At 52.3% G+C, this 12,732-nt stretch overlaps 3 protein-coding genes across 3 annotated transcripts in view; 1 reads left to right on the forward strand and 2 right to left on the reverse strand.

Annotated features, from left to right (window-relative positions):
• Positions 1–3,956, reverse strand: part of LOC311327347 (DDB1- and CUL4-associated factor 15-like) — an 8,076-nt gene extending 4,120 nt beyond the window's left edge. The window contains exons 1-7 of the mRNA XM_084460386.1: positions 3,862–3,956; positions 3,351–3,448; positions 3,013–3,148; positions 2,533–2,639; positions 1,848–1,993; positions 1,129–1,290; positions 327–902 (exon numbers count right to left, since the gene is read on the reverse strand). Of these exons, the coding sequence (XP_084316512.1) occupies positions 327–902; positions 1,129–1,290; positions 1,848–1,993; positions 2,533–2,639; positions 3,013–3,148; positions 3,351–3,448; positions 3,862–3,954 (1,318 nt within the window). The 5' untranslated portion in view covers positions 3,955–3,956. The remainder of the gene's footprint in view (positions 1–326; positions 903–1,128; positions 1,291–1,847; positions 1,994–2,532; positions 2,640–3,012; positions 3,149–3,350; positions 3,449–3,861) is intronic.
• Positions 1–12,732, forward strand: part of rfx1b (regulatory factor X, 1b (influences HLA class II expression)) — a 37,905-nt gene that overhangs the window by 15,107 nt on the left and 10,066 nt on the right. The window lies entirely within an intron of this gene.
• On the reverse strand, positions 4,919–11,690 carry LOC311327343 (far upstream element-binding protein 2-like). The gene is made up of 18 exons (XM_084460377.1): positions 11,508–11,690; positions 10,207–10,309; positions 9,979–10,038; positions 9,791–9,827; positions 9,615–9,673; positions 9,373–9,444; positions 9,178–9,235; positions 8,893–9,061; positions 8,577–8,675; positions 8,200–8,325; positions 7,986–8,112; positions 7,706–7,830; positions 7,053–7,373; positions 6,323–6,432; positions 6,124–6,212; positions 5,744–5,968; positions 5,461–5,648; positions 4,919–5,324 (listed from the first exon to the last, which is right to left on the reverse strand). The coding sequence occupies exons 1-18, from the start codon at positions 11,604–11,606 to the stop codon at positions 5,316–5,318; spliced, it is 2,076 nt and encodes a 691-aa protein (XP_084316503.1). The 5' UTR covers positions 11,607–11,690; the 3' UTR covers positions 4,919–5,315.

A 12,732-nucleotide genomic window follows, 5' to 3' on the forward strand; every position in this document is an offset into this window, starting at 1 on the left:
GAGGGAGAGATGGAGGGAGAGAGATGGAAGGAGGGATGGGGGGAGAGAGAGAGGGATGGAGGGAGAGATGGAAGGAGGGATGAAGGGAGAGAGGGAATTTGAAATGCAGGAAGGGAGAGAAACGCATGGAGAAAAAGGGTATCAGGGTAGAGAAAGAGTAAAGAGTAACAGAAAGAGAGAGAGAGAGAGAGAGAGAGAGAGAGAGAGAGAGAGAGATGAGGGGGGGGCAGAAGAAATAGTGGTTGTGAGGACATCAAGTCATTTGGCATTGATGACCAGAGTACAGCGACTTCCTGTTTCCCTTCTTCTTCTTAACTGTGTCTGACCTGCGGCGTGGTGCTCCGGCGCTCCCGGGGGCTGTAGGCGGTACTGCAGACGCGTGTAGTTGACGTAGCCCGGGTCGCCGCCGCCTTCCTGTAACGCCGCCGACGAGGAGGAGGGGGGGGTTGGGGGCGGCGAAGATGGGGAGGAGGAGGAAGCGGAGGCTGGCGACGAGGGGGCGGCGCCGCGCCGAAAAGTGTCCCCGGGCGCCGCCGGCACCGCTCTCTGGTTCCCCCGCGGCGACGGTCCGTCCCTCTCCTCTTCCTCCTCCGACGTCTCGCCCCTCCGTTTCCTCTCCGCCGCCGTGCTCGTCTCGCCCGTCCGCTCCCACGTTTCCCCCGGCTCTCCTCCCTCCTCCTCCTCCTCCGTTCTGTCCGTTCTCCTCCTCTCTCCTCCCTCCTTCGACCTCCCGGGGGCGGACGCACGTGGTTCGGTGCCGGAGGGCTGGCAGCGGTCGGGGGAGTCCCGGGCTGAGGAAGAGGAGGGTGGAGAAGAGGAGGAGGAGGAGGGCGTGGGTTGGCCACACGGGGGCGCTGCCGTCTTCCTGTACAACAGCTGAGACGCCTGGCCCTGTTCACCTGCTGCAGCCAGGGAGGAGAGGAGAGACTTTAACACACACACACACACGCACACGCACACACACGCACACGCACACACACACACACACACGAGGAACAGGAATTGCGAGAGTGTGCGTGAATATGTGAGTCTGAGAGCGCGCACAAGCATCTTTAAGAGTGTCATTGTTTGACAGTGATTGTTTGCGTGTGTGTGTGTGTGTGTGTGTGTGTGCGTGCGAGCGTCCACCTGGGCAGAGCGAGATGCTGCAGGCCACCAGGGAGTAGCTGGTGTTGAGGAAGACCACCTGGTCCTTCTTGAGCTGGAAGGCGGGCTGGAAGGTGGGGAAGGGGTAGACCACCTGGTACCTGGAGTTCAGCATGAAGCCGTGCTCCAGACACTCCCCGCTGCCTGGGGACACACCGGCACGGACCATGAGAGAGTGTGTGTGTGTGTGTGTGTGTGTGTAACTGTGAGTACATGTGTGTATGGTGGAGAGGGTGGGGGCAGGGCAGCAGTGTGTGTGTGTGTGTGCGTGCGTGTGTGAGAGAGTGTGTGTGTGTGAGAGTGAGAGTGTGTGTGTGTGTGTGTGTGTAACTGTGAGTACATGTGTGTATGGTGGAGAGGGTGGGGGCAGGGCAGCAGTGTGTGTGTGTGTGTGTGTGTGTGTGCGTGAGTGTGTACCCGTGCGTATGGTGGAGAGCGTGGGGGCGGGGCAGCAGTGTGAGCGTGTGTGTGTGTGTGTGTGTGTACCGGTGCGTATGGTGGAGAGCGTGGGGGCGGGGCAGCAGTGTGAGAGTGTGTGTGTGTGTGTGTGTGTACCGGTGCGTATGGTGGAGAGCGTGGGGGCGGGGCAGCAGTGTGAGAGTGTGTGTGTGTGTGTGTGTGTACCAGTGCGTATGGTGGAGAGCGTGGGGGCGGGGCAGCAGTGTGAGAGTGTGTGTGTGTGTGTGTGTGAGAGTGTGTACCCGTGCGTATGGTGGAGAGCGTGGGGGCGGGGCAGCAGTGTGAGCAGGGCCGGGGAGGCGGCATGGAGGCGATGGTGACGTAGACGTCTCTGTTGTTCTCGTCGCTCATCATCAGGTTCATCCACACGGCGCTGGAGCTACGAGTGCTGGAGGAGGAGGAGGAGGAGAGAGGAGGAGGAGAGAGGAGGAGGACAGATTAGGGGTGGGGGAGGTGGTGACAGGAGAAGGAGAAAGCCCCCCCCCAAAAAAAAAAGACTGAGGTCAGAAGATTACTGCTGGAACCGGCATGGCGGCTTTTAGCTTTTCACTAAACGGGTCCTGGCAGCGTCTACGCGTTTCCCAACCCAGTTTAGCGATAACACCATTGAGTTAAGGGTTAAGGAAGACCCTTACCCCTAACCTTAACCCTAACTTAACCCTAACCCTATCCCTACACTTGACCCTCACCCTAACCCTAACCTTAACCCTAAACTCTATGGTGTTATTGCTAAACTGCGAAAAGTTATCTCGCGTCCTGGCAACAGTCTGAAGATCCGACTGAGGGGAACCACACAGCCGAAGGCTTCTGAGTGCCTAACACTGTGGGACAACCTGGAACCAACACGGCCCGGTTCTTAAAGGGGCAGGAAGGGGGGGGTTCTGGCCGCTCTTAAAGGGGAAGAAGTGGCGAGCACCGCTGTCTCACTTGAAACCGAAGATGACGATCTTGGAGCGGTCGTTGGGCCACTCGCACACGGTCAGGTACAGGTCGCTGTAGATGTCCTCGCCTGAAAACAGACGCACGTGGTGCACCTGCGGAGAGAGAGAGAGAGAGAGAGAGACAGAGAGAGAGAAAGAGAGGGAGAGAGAGAGAGAGGGAAACAGAGAGAGAGACAGAGAGAGACAGAGAGAAACAGAGAGAGAGACAGAGAGAGAGAGAGACAGAGAGAGAGAAACAGAGAGACAGAGAGAAACAGAGAGAGATAGAGAAAGAGAGGGAGACAGAGAGAGAGAAACAGATAGAGACAGATAGAGAGAGAGAGGGGGGGGGGGGGTGAGAGAACAGGGGGACAGAGTCCGAGTCGATTAAAGAGATCAAATCCCATCTGATCTACGGTGCAGCGTGTCAATGGCGTCCCATGATTGCTGAAAGCCTCTTCCAGGGTGCGTGTGTTTTATACCCCACCTGTTTGAGTCGGCTGTGCAGGTTGAACTCCCACCAGTACAGTTGGTAGGTGTAGCAGAAGTCATCGTCCTCCCCGTAGTCGCTGGTGTACGACAAGACGTAGCGGCCGCACTTGGTGAAGCCCAGGAAGATGTGTCTGCCATGACAAAGGTGTGTGTGTGTGTGTGTGTCAGTGACCTGTTTGACTGCGACTGCTAACACACACACACACACGATTGACAAGAGAGGGCCGCACATGCATATAATAAAAGACGGGGACAGACAGGTCTCTCTCACTCTCTCTCTCTCACACACACACACACACACACACACACAGGACAGATGAGACACACTCTCACCCTGCTACCAGGAACTCCTCGCTGACAATGTTCTTCAAGGGGACACACACCCGCGGAGGCAGCTTCCTGAAGAGCCGTTGGGAAAACTGACCAGCCAGCTGGGGAACGAGGGAGAAGCGGGGTTGAGTTTAGGGGGGGTTGTAGGATAGGACGTGACTGAGTGAACCAGTGCTAGCTACTGGAATTGACCAGTATTGTGACCCGTACTTTTCAGTTACAGATACTAACTGGCAAGCGAGCTAAATGAGCTTAGTGCTTATCTGGCTCGACCTTAACCGTTATGATATGACGAGGATATCAAAGCGGTTATATGATATAACATTCGCTACACTAGTAGTTTGCAGTGACGGATAACGGGTAAAGAGGTAGGGGACCACTGTGCCAACGTTAGTTAAGGTTAATCATTGCAAGCAGTCGGGCTAGCTAAGTAACGCTAGCTTCGCTTCTGCGCAGAATGGCTTCCCCTGACACCAGCTAGGCCTTTTCTCCTAAAGTGGGTCCGTGTCCTGACCTTCCCACGGTTGAGCAGCTTGACGACATGTTCTTTGTGCTTCCTCTGCGGTTTCAGTTTGTTGTCCTTTTCGGATTTCGAGCTGGGCGCCATTTTCCTCCCCAGTACTAGTAGTGTGGGCAGAAGGGCTGTTCTCTCCACGGCCCGTCTTTCCCCTTTGCCTGCTCGCCCTCCCGATTGGCTGTCGTCGTCCGGGGAAGCGCCCTCATTCGCTGACAGCCACGTCAATCAAATACCAAACCGTCGCCGATGATCGGCCATCTGATTGGTCACGTAATTTGGACTCCGGAATATTACGTTTTTTACACTACGTTACGTGTTCTCTCAGGTAAATTCAAATAAGTGATATTGACAAACAATCTTGACAATCTTTTTATTGTGAATTTTTAAAAACAAGCCGTAAAAAGTAAAAAAAAAACAAAAAAAAACAGCGTACAACATAACATGGAGGAAAAAAAGGCTTTCTGACATGCAGCAGTCAGCTGTGGGGAAAGAGTTTGGTGTACTGAGAGCCTCTGCTGTCACACTGTACTGACATTACATACGGGAGAGAACACACACGCGCGCGCACACACACACACACCATAGATAGTAAACCACACACAAATGTACTGTATACACAGCCTGACACACACACACACACACACGCACGCGCACGGACAGTGAGAAAAGAACTGAAACAAAATAAAATATTTTTCAGATGAGGGAGGGAAAATAAACAGCTACTTCAACACTGGGAATGTATCAACAGACCTAACGGTTAAAAAAGAACCAGGAAAATAAAAGCCTAAAAGCAAAGAAAAATATCCTTTCGCTTGCAAAATAAAAACTTTTTTTTTTGTCTTTTCTTTTTTACAAACTGATATTAGTAGTTATACTCAAAGTACTACTAGATGAACTGAATTTTTTTTTCCCCTTCAGGAAATTAATCAAAAAACAAGACGACTTATGAAGTGCATGACCGTGTATTGTTGTACAAGATGGCGGCAGATCGGCATATGGTACTTTCTATCCTTTCTGTTTTTTTGTCAGAAAAGTTTCACTTCCTCCAAAAACACTTTGGGGGGGGGGGGGATACGTGATGGAGGGGCAAAGGGAAGAGAAAGGAAACGAACATCTTAGTTTCCATTTTCATTTCATCAGCAAAATAGTTTTTTATGGTTATTTTTCCTATATTTTTTTTTTGTTTTTTTTACAAAAAGGCGGGAATGGAGGGAGGAAGAACAGAGGGACCTGATTGGAGGGAAGTTGGGGGGGGAGTGTGTTGATCAAAACCACACAGTCTCATGACTGAAAACAAAAAGGAAAGCCATTTAAAAGGTCCAGAAGAGAATGATGTCTAGAGAAGGATGTCCAGGAGAGAGAGAGAGAGAGGGAGAGAGAGAGAGAGAGGGAGGGGGGTGTCCTGTTCTTCAGGAGGGAGGAGTAGGAGGAGACTCCCCAGTCTGCTCCACTCACTGGGCCTAGGAGAGACGCGAGGGAGAGGGGAGAGACGGTCAGGATCCACAGCTATACAGGAATTTGCGAGTATACATCAACCTTGTGTGTGTGTGTGTGCGTATAAACGTGTGTGTCTGTTGTGCGTCTCTCGGGCCCTACCTGCTGGCCCTGCTGTGGGGCCCCGGGCTGACCCGGCTGCCCTGGCTGGCCGTAGTAGGCGGCCTGCTGCCGGTAGTACTCTGCCCAGGCGGCGCTGTAGTCCTGCTGGCCGCCGGCCGCCGCCGCCGCCCCCCCTGCCGCCACCGCCCCTGGAGCTCCGGCTGCCGCCCCGGCTCCTCCGCCCTGGGCTGGAGAGAGGAGGAGGTGGGGGTGAGAGAGGTTAGAGAGAGAGGGGGAGAGAGAGTGTGTGTGTGTGGGTGTGTGTACATCCTGGTTCTCTCACCCATGCCCATCTTCTTATAGTACTCCTCCCAGGCCTTGGTGTAGTCCGGCTGGCCCCCGGGGGTGTGCGCCTGGGCCTGGCTCTGATCCCCGGGGCCCTGGCCCCCAGCTCCGCCGGGCCCTGGAGCCCCCGGCCCCTGGGCCCCCATGGCGCCGCCTGGCTGCTGCTGGTAGTACTGGGCGTAGTAGGCCGCCCAGGCCGCGTTGGGGTCCGCCGCCGCCTTGTCTGGGGGGGGGCCAGAGGACAAGAGGAAGGTTAGAGGAGGGGGTGGAGAGGGAGGAGGTTAGAGGGGAGTGGGAGGAGGTTAGGGAGAGGGAGGTAGAAGAGCATTGTGGAGGAGTGAGGAAGAGGTGTGTGTGCGCGCGTGTGTGTGTACTCACTGGGGTCGTGGGGTCCTGGAGGCTGCCACTGCTGGTAGGTGTTACCCCAGCCCTGGGGGGCATACTGGTGACCTCCTGGGGGGCCGCCACTGTGGAGAGAGGGGGGAGAGAGAGACCATTAGACCAATAACTCTCCAGGGACACTGGGAGAGGAGACGACCACGGTGGTGTGTTGTAGCCAGAGAGTGAGAGTACTTACTGCGGTGGACCACCGGGGGGCCCCGCGTTGTAGGGGTTGGGGTTGTAGGGCCCCATGGGTCCAGCGGGACCCGGGCCCCCCGGACCTCCTCCCACCGGACACAGAGGAGCCTGGGAGAGGGGGGGACGAGAGTGAGTGTGTGCGTGCATCAAGGTTATTATAGTTAACGAAAACTAACTAACAAAAAAACTGAAACTAGGTGTGAAAAAACATTTTAGTTAACTGAAATAAAAATAAAAACTACGCTTTACAAAAAAACGATAACTAACTAAAACTGTATTGTGTTTAAAAAAATAACTAAAATAAACTAAAATTATAGAGAAAATGTCCTTATTTGTCTTTTTCACTTCATAGGTAAGCCTAGTCTTTAGGGTGGTTATGAAATCCATCTTTTTTAGCTGTGTCCCTGCGCAGAAGTAACCTGACGTGCGCCAGATGGTTTGTTTCACACGGAGTGAAACAACGTGAGAAAGGATGGTCTCACGAGGCTAGAGCAGAAGAAAAAAAAACGAAAACTAATACTGAAACTAATAAAAACTAAACTAAAACTAAGCATTTTCAAAAAATAAAAAATAAACTAAACTAGCAAACCTGCTTTTAAACTAATCAAAACTAAACTGAAATTGAAAACAAAGTTAAAACGATATAAAAATAAAAACTAATGAAAAAAGCAAAACTATTATAACCTTGGCGTGCATGCGGTGTGTGTGTGCACGCGGTGTGTGTGTACCTCGATCTTGTCCTCGATCATCTGCTTGGCGTGGTCGATCTGCTGCGGCGACCCCCGGATGGTGAACAGCTTGAAGTTGGGGTCGCCGTTGGGCGGCGGCTGGCGGGAGATCTCCACGAACGCGCCCGTCTGCTGGTTGATGGACTTGACGTTCTCGCCGCCGCGGCCTATCACCAGGCCGCACTTGTGGGCGGGGATGGAGAAGGTCACCTCGCCCCCTGGGGGTCCCCAGTTGCCCTGGCCGCCGCCGCCGCCACCACCGCCTCCGCGCCCCCGGCCGCGCCCCGGCGACATGCCCGTGCCTGGAGGACCCGGAGGACCCTGTGGAGGACGGACACACACACACACGTTGAGTCAATCAAAACATGTGCCGTGAGTACACTTTTCCTCTGCCCTACATTAATGTGTAATTAATTCCTCCCAATACCTACCCCCCTCCTCCCAGTACCTACCCCCATCCCCCCTCCTCCTCCCAGTACCTACCCCCCCCTCCTCCCAGTACCTACCCCCTACCCCCCTCCTCCTCCCAGTACCTACCCCACCCTCCTCCCAGTACCTACCCCCCCCTCCTGCCAATACCTACCCCCCCTCCTCCCAGTACCTACCCCCCCCCCCTCCTCCCAGTACCTACCCCCCCTCCTCCCAGTACCTACCCCCTGCCCCCCCTCCTCTCTGACCCGGATGCTCTGCAGCAGCTCGTTGATGATGGAGGAGGCGTGTTCACAGCGGTCCGGGGGGCCCATGATGTGAGCGATCTTATCAGGGCCGTCCCCGTCATCTGGGAGAGGAGAGAGAGAGAGAGAGAGAGAGAGAGAGAGAGAGAGAAAGAAACGAAAGGGAGGGTAGAGAGGAGGACACAGGTGAGTCACCAGAATTAGGATTATTATTCCAGAGAGAGAGGGAGATTGAGATTGAGGGAAAAAGCGCTCTCACCTGGTTTAAACTGTATCCTGACTCCAGCGTCGGCCTGAATCTTCTTGATCATCTCCCCGTTTCGACCAATCACAACCCCCACGGAGTGTCGGGGAACGGGTACCTGTCCAATCAGAACATGCCCACGCTGGTTAGCACACAAGTCCTGAGGAGACGCGTCATTGGCTTGCCTCAAGTTCTCTCTCCCCCACACACACACAGTACTCACGTCTACCCCCCCTCCACCTCCTCCTCCTCCTCCTCCTCCTCCTCCCCCCATCCGGCCGCCGTAGTCTCCCCTGTCTCCGAAGTTGGGATTGTCTCTCTCCCTCAGAATCTCATTCACCAGCTCCTTCGCTTGCTAGGGAGAGGAGGGGGGGGGGAGACGGAGGGAGGGGGTATCAGAGAGAGAGAGAGAGAGAGAGAGAGAGGGAAGAGAGAGAGAGGGGGGTGGGGGGGGGGGAGACAGAGAAAAAACAAACAAACTCATGACTAGGTAAACAAACACCCTAGACCCAGAAGAGTGGAGAGTGTCAGGGTGGACATGAGCCAGTCAGGTCAGGGCGAAAGGTTGTGTGTGTGTGTGTGTGTGTGTGTGGTTGGTTTTCATACCTGAACTTTGTAGGGGTCTCCTATGATGCGTAGAGGTTTGTCCATGTTGGGAGGCTGGGAGCCATCTTGGATGAGGATCATCTTGACGCCAGCCCGCTCCTGATAGAGAGAGAGAGAGAGAGAGAGAGAGAGATAAGATGGAAAGTCAAGAGAGAACACACACACAACGGCTGTACCCATCTCTTCTGCAGCTCAGTGTGTTACTTGAACCCCTGTATGCATGTGTGTGTGTTACCTGTAGCCCTGTGCGTGTGTGTGTGAGAGAGAGAGAGAGAGAGAGAGAGAGAGAGAGAGAGAGAGACAGAGAGCGAGTTACCTGTAGCTGTTTGATGGTCTCCCCTCCCTTGCCGATGATGAGGCCGGCCTTGCCGGCGGGAATCATCATCTCCTGCATGGACCCTGCCTGCCCATTGGACGACTCGTGGAAGTTGGGCGGGGTCCCGCGGCCCCGCGACACGATCTCGTCCAGAAACATCTTGGCTTTCCTGGGATGGAGGGGGCGAAGCACAAAGGGAGGAGGAGGAGGAGGTTTAGTTGAAAAGAGGGGGAGAGAGAGAAGACTGGTGGCAGAAAAAGAAGTGTGAAAGGCTAAACGACTCACTGTATGGCATCGGGCGAGCCTGTGAGGGACACACTCCTCTCGGGGAGACCACCGCTGTCTACACACACACACACACACACACACACGAGAGAGACACACACGAGAGAGAGAGACACAAGTAAATCCAAAAACCATCTGCCGCTGTGGTAAAGTCAGAGTGTGGAGTGTTCAAAAGAGATAGAGCACCTAGCTCACCTGGCGCGATCTGGACCTTGCAGCCCGAATCCTGCTGGATCTTGTTGATCTGCTCGCCGCCTCGGCCAATGACTGCGCAGGAGAGAGGGGGACAGAAGAGATCTCGACTTTGGTGGCACAAACTCTTTTTTTGGCTTCACTCTACCCTGAAATCTACTGACGAAACAGCCGAGAGACAAGTGAGGGATGTTGCGTCGTACGACAGACGGTGTGTGTGTGTGTGTGTGTGTGTGTGTACTCACTGAGCCCAACCATGCCATCTGGCACTCTGTAGTCTTCAGTCACAGTGGAGGGTCTGACACTGGAAAAGGAGGGAGGGAGGGACAGGAGTGAATCCATAATTCTGTACTGGAAACAAAACCAACCAGGCATGTTTACAACAGGTCGACAGACACAAGGCCTTCGATATCAGACTTACCTCTGCTGGGACAGGGCAGCCAGCTGAGCTCCGATAGCTGAAAGGGAAGAGCAATCGATTACAGAGCGACCCAGAGCAACGACAAAAGGTTTTAGTGTGGAACGGAGGAGAACGCAGAGCCGAGACGTTGTCTATGAGATCGTGAGCATGTGTGAGAGACTACATGAGTGCGTCGAAGGCAGACGTACACAGAGCATTGCCTTGGTCTCTGTCGCCGTGGGACGCCATCTTCTTGGCGTCCGGTTGGTCTGAAAAAGAGAAGGGATGTTCCAAGTTCAACAACATGCCTAAAGTGGGCGTGAGAGTGAACATACAACTTCATTTGTGTGTGTGTGTGTGTGTGTGTGTGTGTGTGTGTGTGTGTGTGTGTGTGTGTGTGTGTGTGTGTGTGTGTGTGTGTGTGTGTTGCCCCCTACCTCCATCCTCCAGTGAGCGTTTCTGTCCCGTGAAAGGGTAGCTTTCAGCTCCACCATTATTACTCATTGGGGGTCCGGCTTCTCCCCCAATCTTAGCTGCAATCTGGAGAACCAGGCATTGGGATACAAGGTGAGACCTTTGGGACGCTAGGGGTTAATTAGCTATAGCTGCTAGCCTTCCTATAAAAGTCACTCAACATACAAAGTTTACACCACAGCTTGAATGTGTTTTAAAAAAATTAAATAAATAAAAAAAAGTCACGACTGGCTTTTTTTTAAAGAGGATTAACTTAAGGACAGTTTATGGCGTACAAACCCACACGCTGGATCTCCTAACTAAGCATTAAGGGTCGTCTGCAGACTGACCAGAGGACTTCCATGGTTCAATCTGACCAGAGGACTTCCATGGTTCAATCTGACCAGAGGACTTCCATGGTTCAATCTGTTAGCCAGGCTAGCCGACTAGCTTGGGAAGTGGCCATCGGTCACCCTTAACTCACGTTACCGTTAGAAAACTTCAACCACGTGCACTAAAAAACCCTAACGATGGATAAGTAGTATAATTAAGTAGCTAACATACCTAGCGAGCCATACAAACAGTTGAGATATGCAAAATAAGTGGACTTGGCTAGCTAACATAGTACAACAATGCTAGTAGCAGCTAGCTTGCCCTCACAACACCACCTAGCTAACGATAGCTAGCTAACAACGTTAGCCTCGCCGATATAAGCGAACGTTTCATTACTAATGTTAGCTAGCTACTATATAGGTGAAGATATATCTAGCTGGCTAACGAACAAATTACTTACAAACAAACAATTAGCTAGCAAACAAACATTAGCTAGCAAACAAACAAACATTAGCTAGCTACATTAGCCACCTAGCTCCGGGGGCAGCATCCCGAAACGCCAGCTATCTTCAAACCCAGCCCCGGTTTGAACACACACCACGCCGGCGTCCCATTGATTCAACTAGCATCATGGCCTCGTTGCATTGGCTAGGATGTGGGTTAGCTTAGCATGGGTTAGCTTAGCATGGGTTAGCCTAGCATGGGTTAGCTTAGCATGGGTTAGCTTAGCATGGGTTAGCCTAGCATGGGTTAGCTTAGCATGGGTTAGCTTAGCATGGGTTAGCCTAGCATGGGTTAGCCTAGCATGGGTTAGCCTAGCATGGGTTAGCCTAGCATGGGTTAGCTTAGCATGGGTTAGCCTAGCATGGGTTAGCCTAGCATGGGTTAGCTTAGCTTAGCTAGCCCACTCGCTTGAGTGTCGAGCTGGGCTTGATGTCCTCTCCCTCCTCACCTGTCTAGCTCGCTCCACCGCGTCCGCGAACGCATCTTTCTTGCCCCCGGCGGCACCAGCTCCGGTCCCGTTGGACGGCACCGCGCCGTAGTCAGACATACTTTCTCGCACTCTTTTCGGGGGGGAAATCAGTCACTCAAACACACAAACACACACACAAGGGGTCCGAGCAGGTCGGGTAGGCCTGGCTGGTTTGCGCAGGAGCGGGAAGACAAGAAAGGCAAAGGACCGGGACGTGAGAGGAGGTGGGAACCGAACGCGCTGGCGAGCTTCTCTCCTTAAAGTAACCAATCCACGAGGGGGAAGGGGCCGTGACAATTAGAGGGAGGGATCTTATTGGTTTATTGACTAAGAGGCAAGCATCGACGTTTTTTAGATTGATTGACAGGTAATCGTTGACCAATGAGAAAGTAGGCGCTCTTTAAAAGGCCAATCAGATTTTTATGTTGTTTCCGGTAAAAAAAAAGCTTTCTCTCGTTTTGGATGCCGGGGTGCGCCGGTGCACCGGCATGACCTCAATCAAGATTTAGAACTACTCTACTATATTCTATTTCATTCATTAAAAACCTCCCATGAAATAAAGCAGCAGACCAGACAAGATTGTTTCTTCAGGTGACACTTTATCATTGCATTTCAAGGCACCACGATGCATGCAATCAGTTGCATATTACCCCCACACCCCCATCATGTATTATAGCAGTCAGGACAAAACTCAGCAACACAGATTATGGAAGACCTCATTCTTAATGCACACACACCATCATAGTCATATATGTAGGTAAAATTAAAATTCAGACGTACACTCAGTTAGCTAATACACTGAGAACAATGTGGACAGTGAAATAAATAACACATTTATAGCAGTTTAGAATTGATCTTTCCCTGTGAAGTTTATGGATATTTTTGTTGTCTCTCTCACATGCGCACACCTCCTTGGACATGACGTCATCGTCACAACCTCAGTGATTGTTAATGAGTTCATATTCATAATGAGTTAATGAGTCCTGTGCTAGAAATTGGCTGGTCAAAGTAAATATCCAACCATGGGTTAGTAGCTATTATTTACATGTGTGTGTAACAGTAGTTCTTCTTGGTATACATTTATTTATTCAAATTTTAATGTCTTGTATAATTTCTTATATCTTCAAACCATGCTGAGAGAAATGCATTCAGTATTGACCACATATTCAGTATTGACAACATAAGGTTCAACAAAACGGTTTAG

This window comes from Borostomias antarcticus (genome assembly GCF_949987555.1).
Source record: "Borostomias antarcticus genome assembly, chromosome: 31".
NCBI lineage: Eukaryota > Metazoa > Chordata > Actinopteri > Stomiiformes > Stomiidae > Borostomias > Borostomias antarcticus.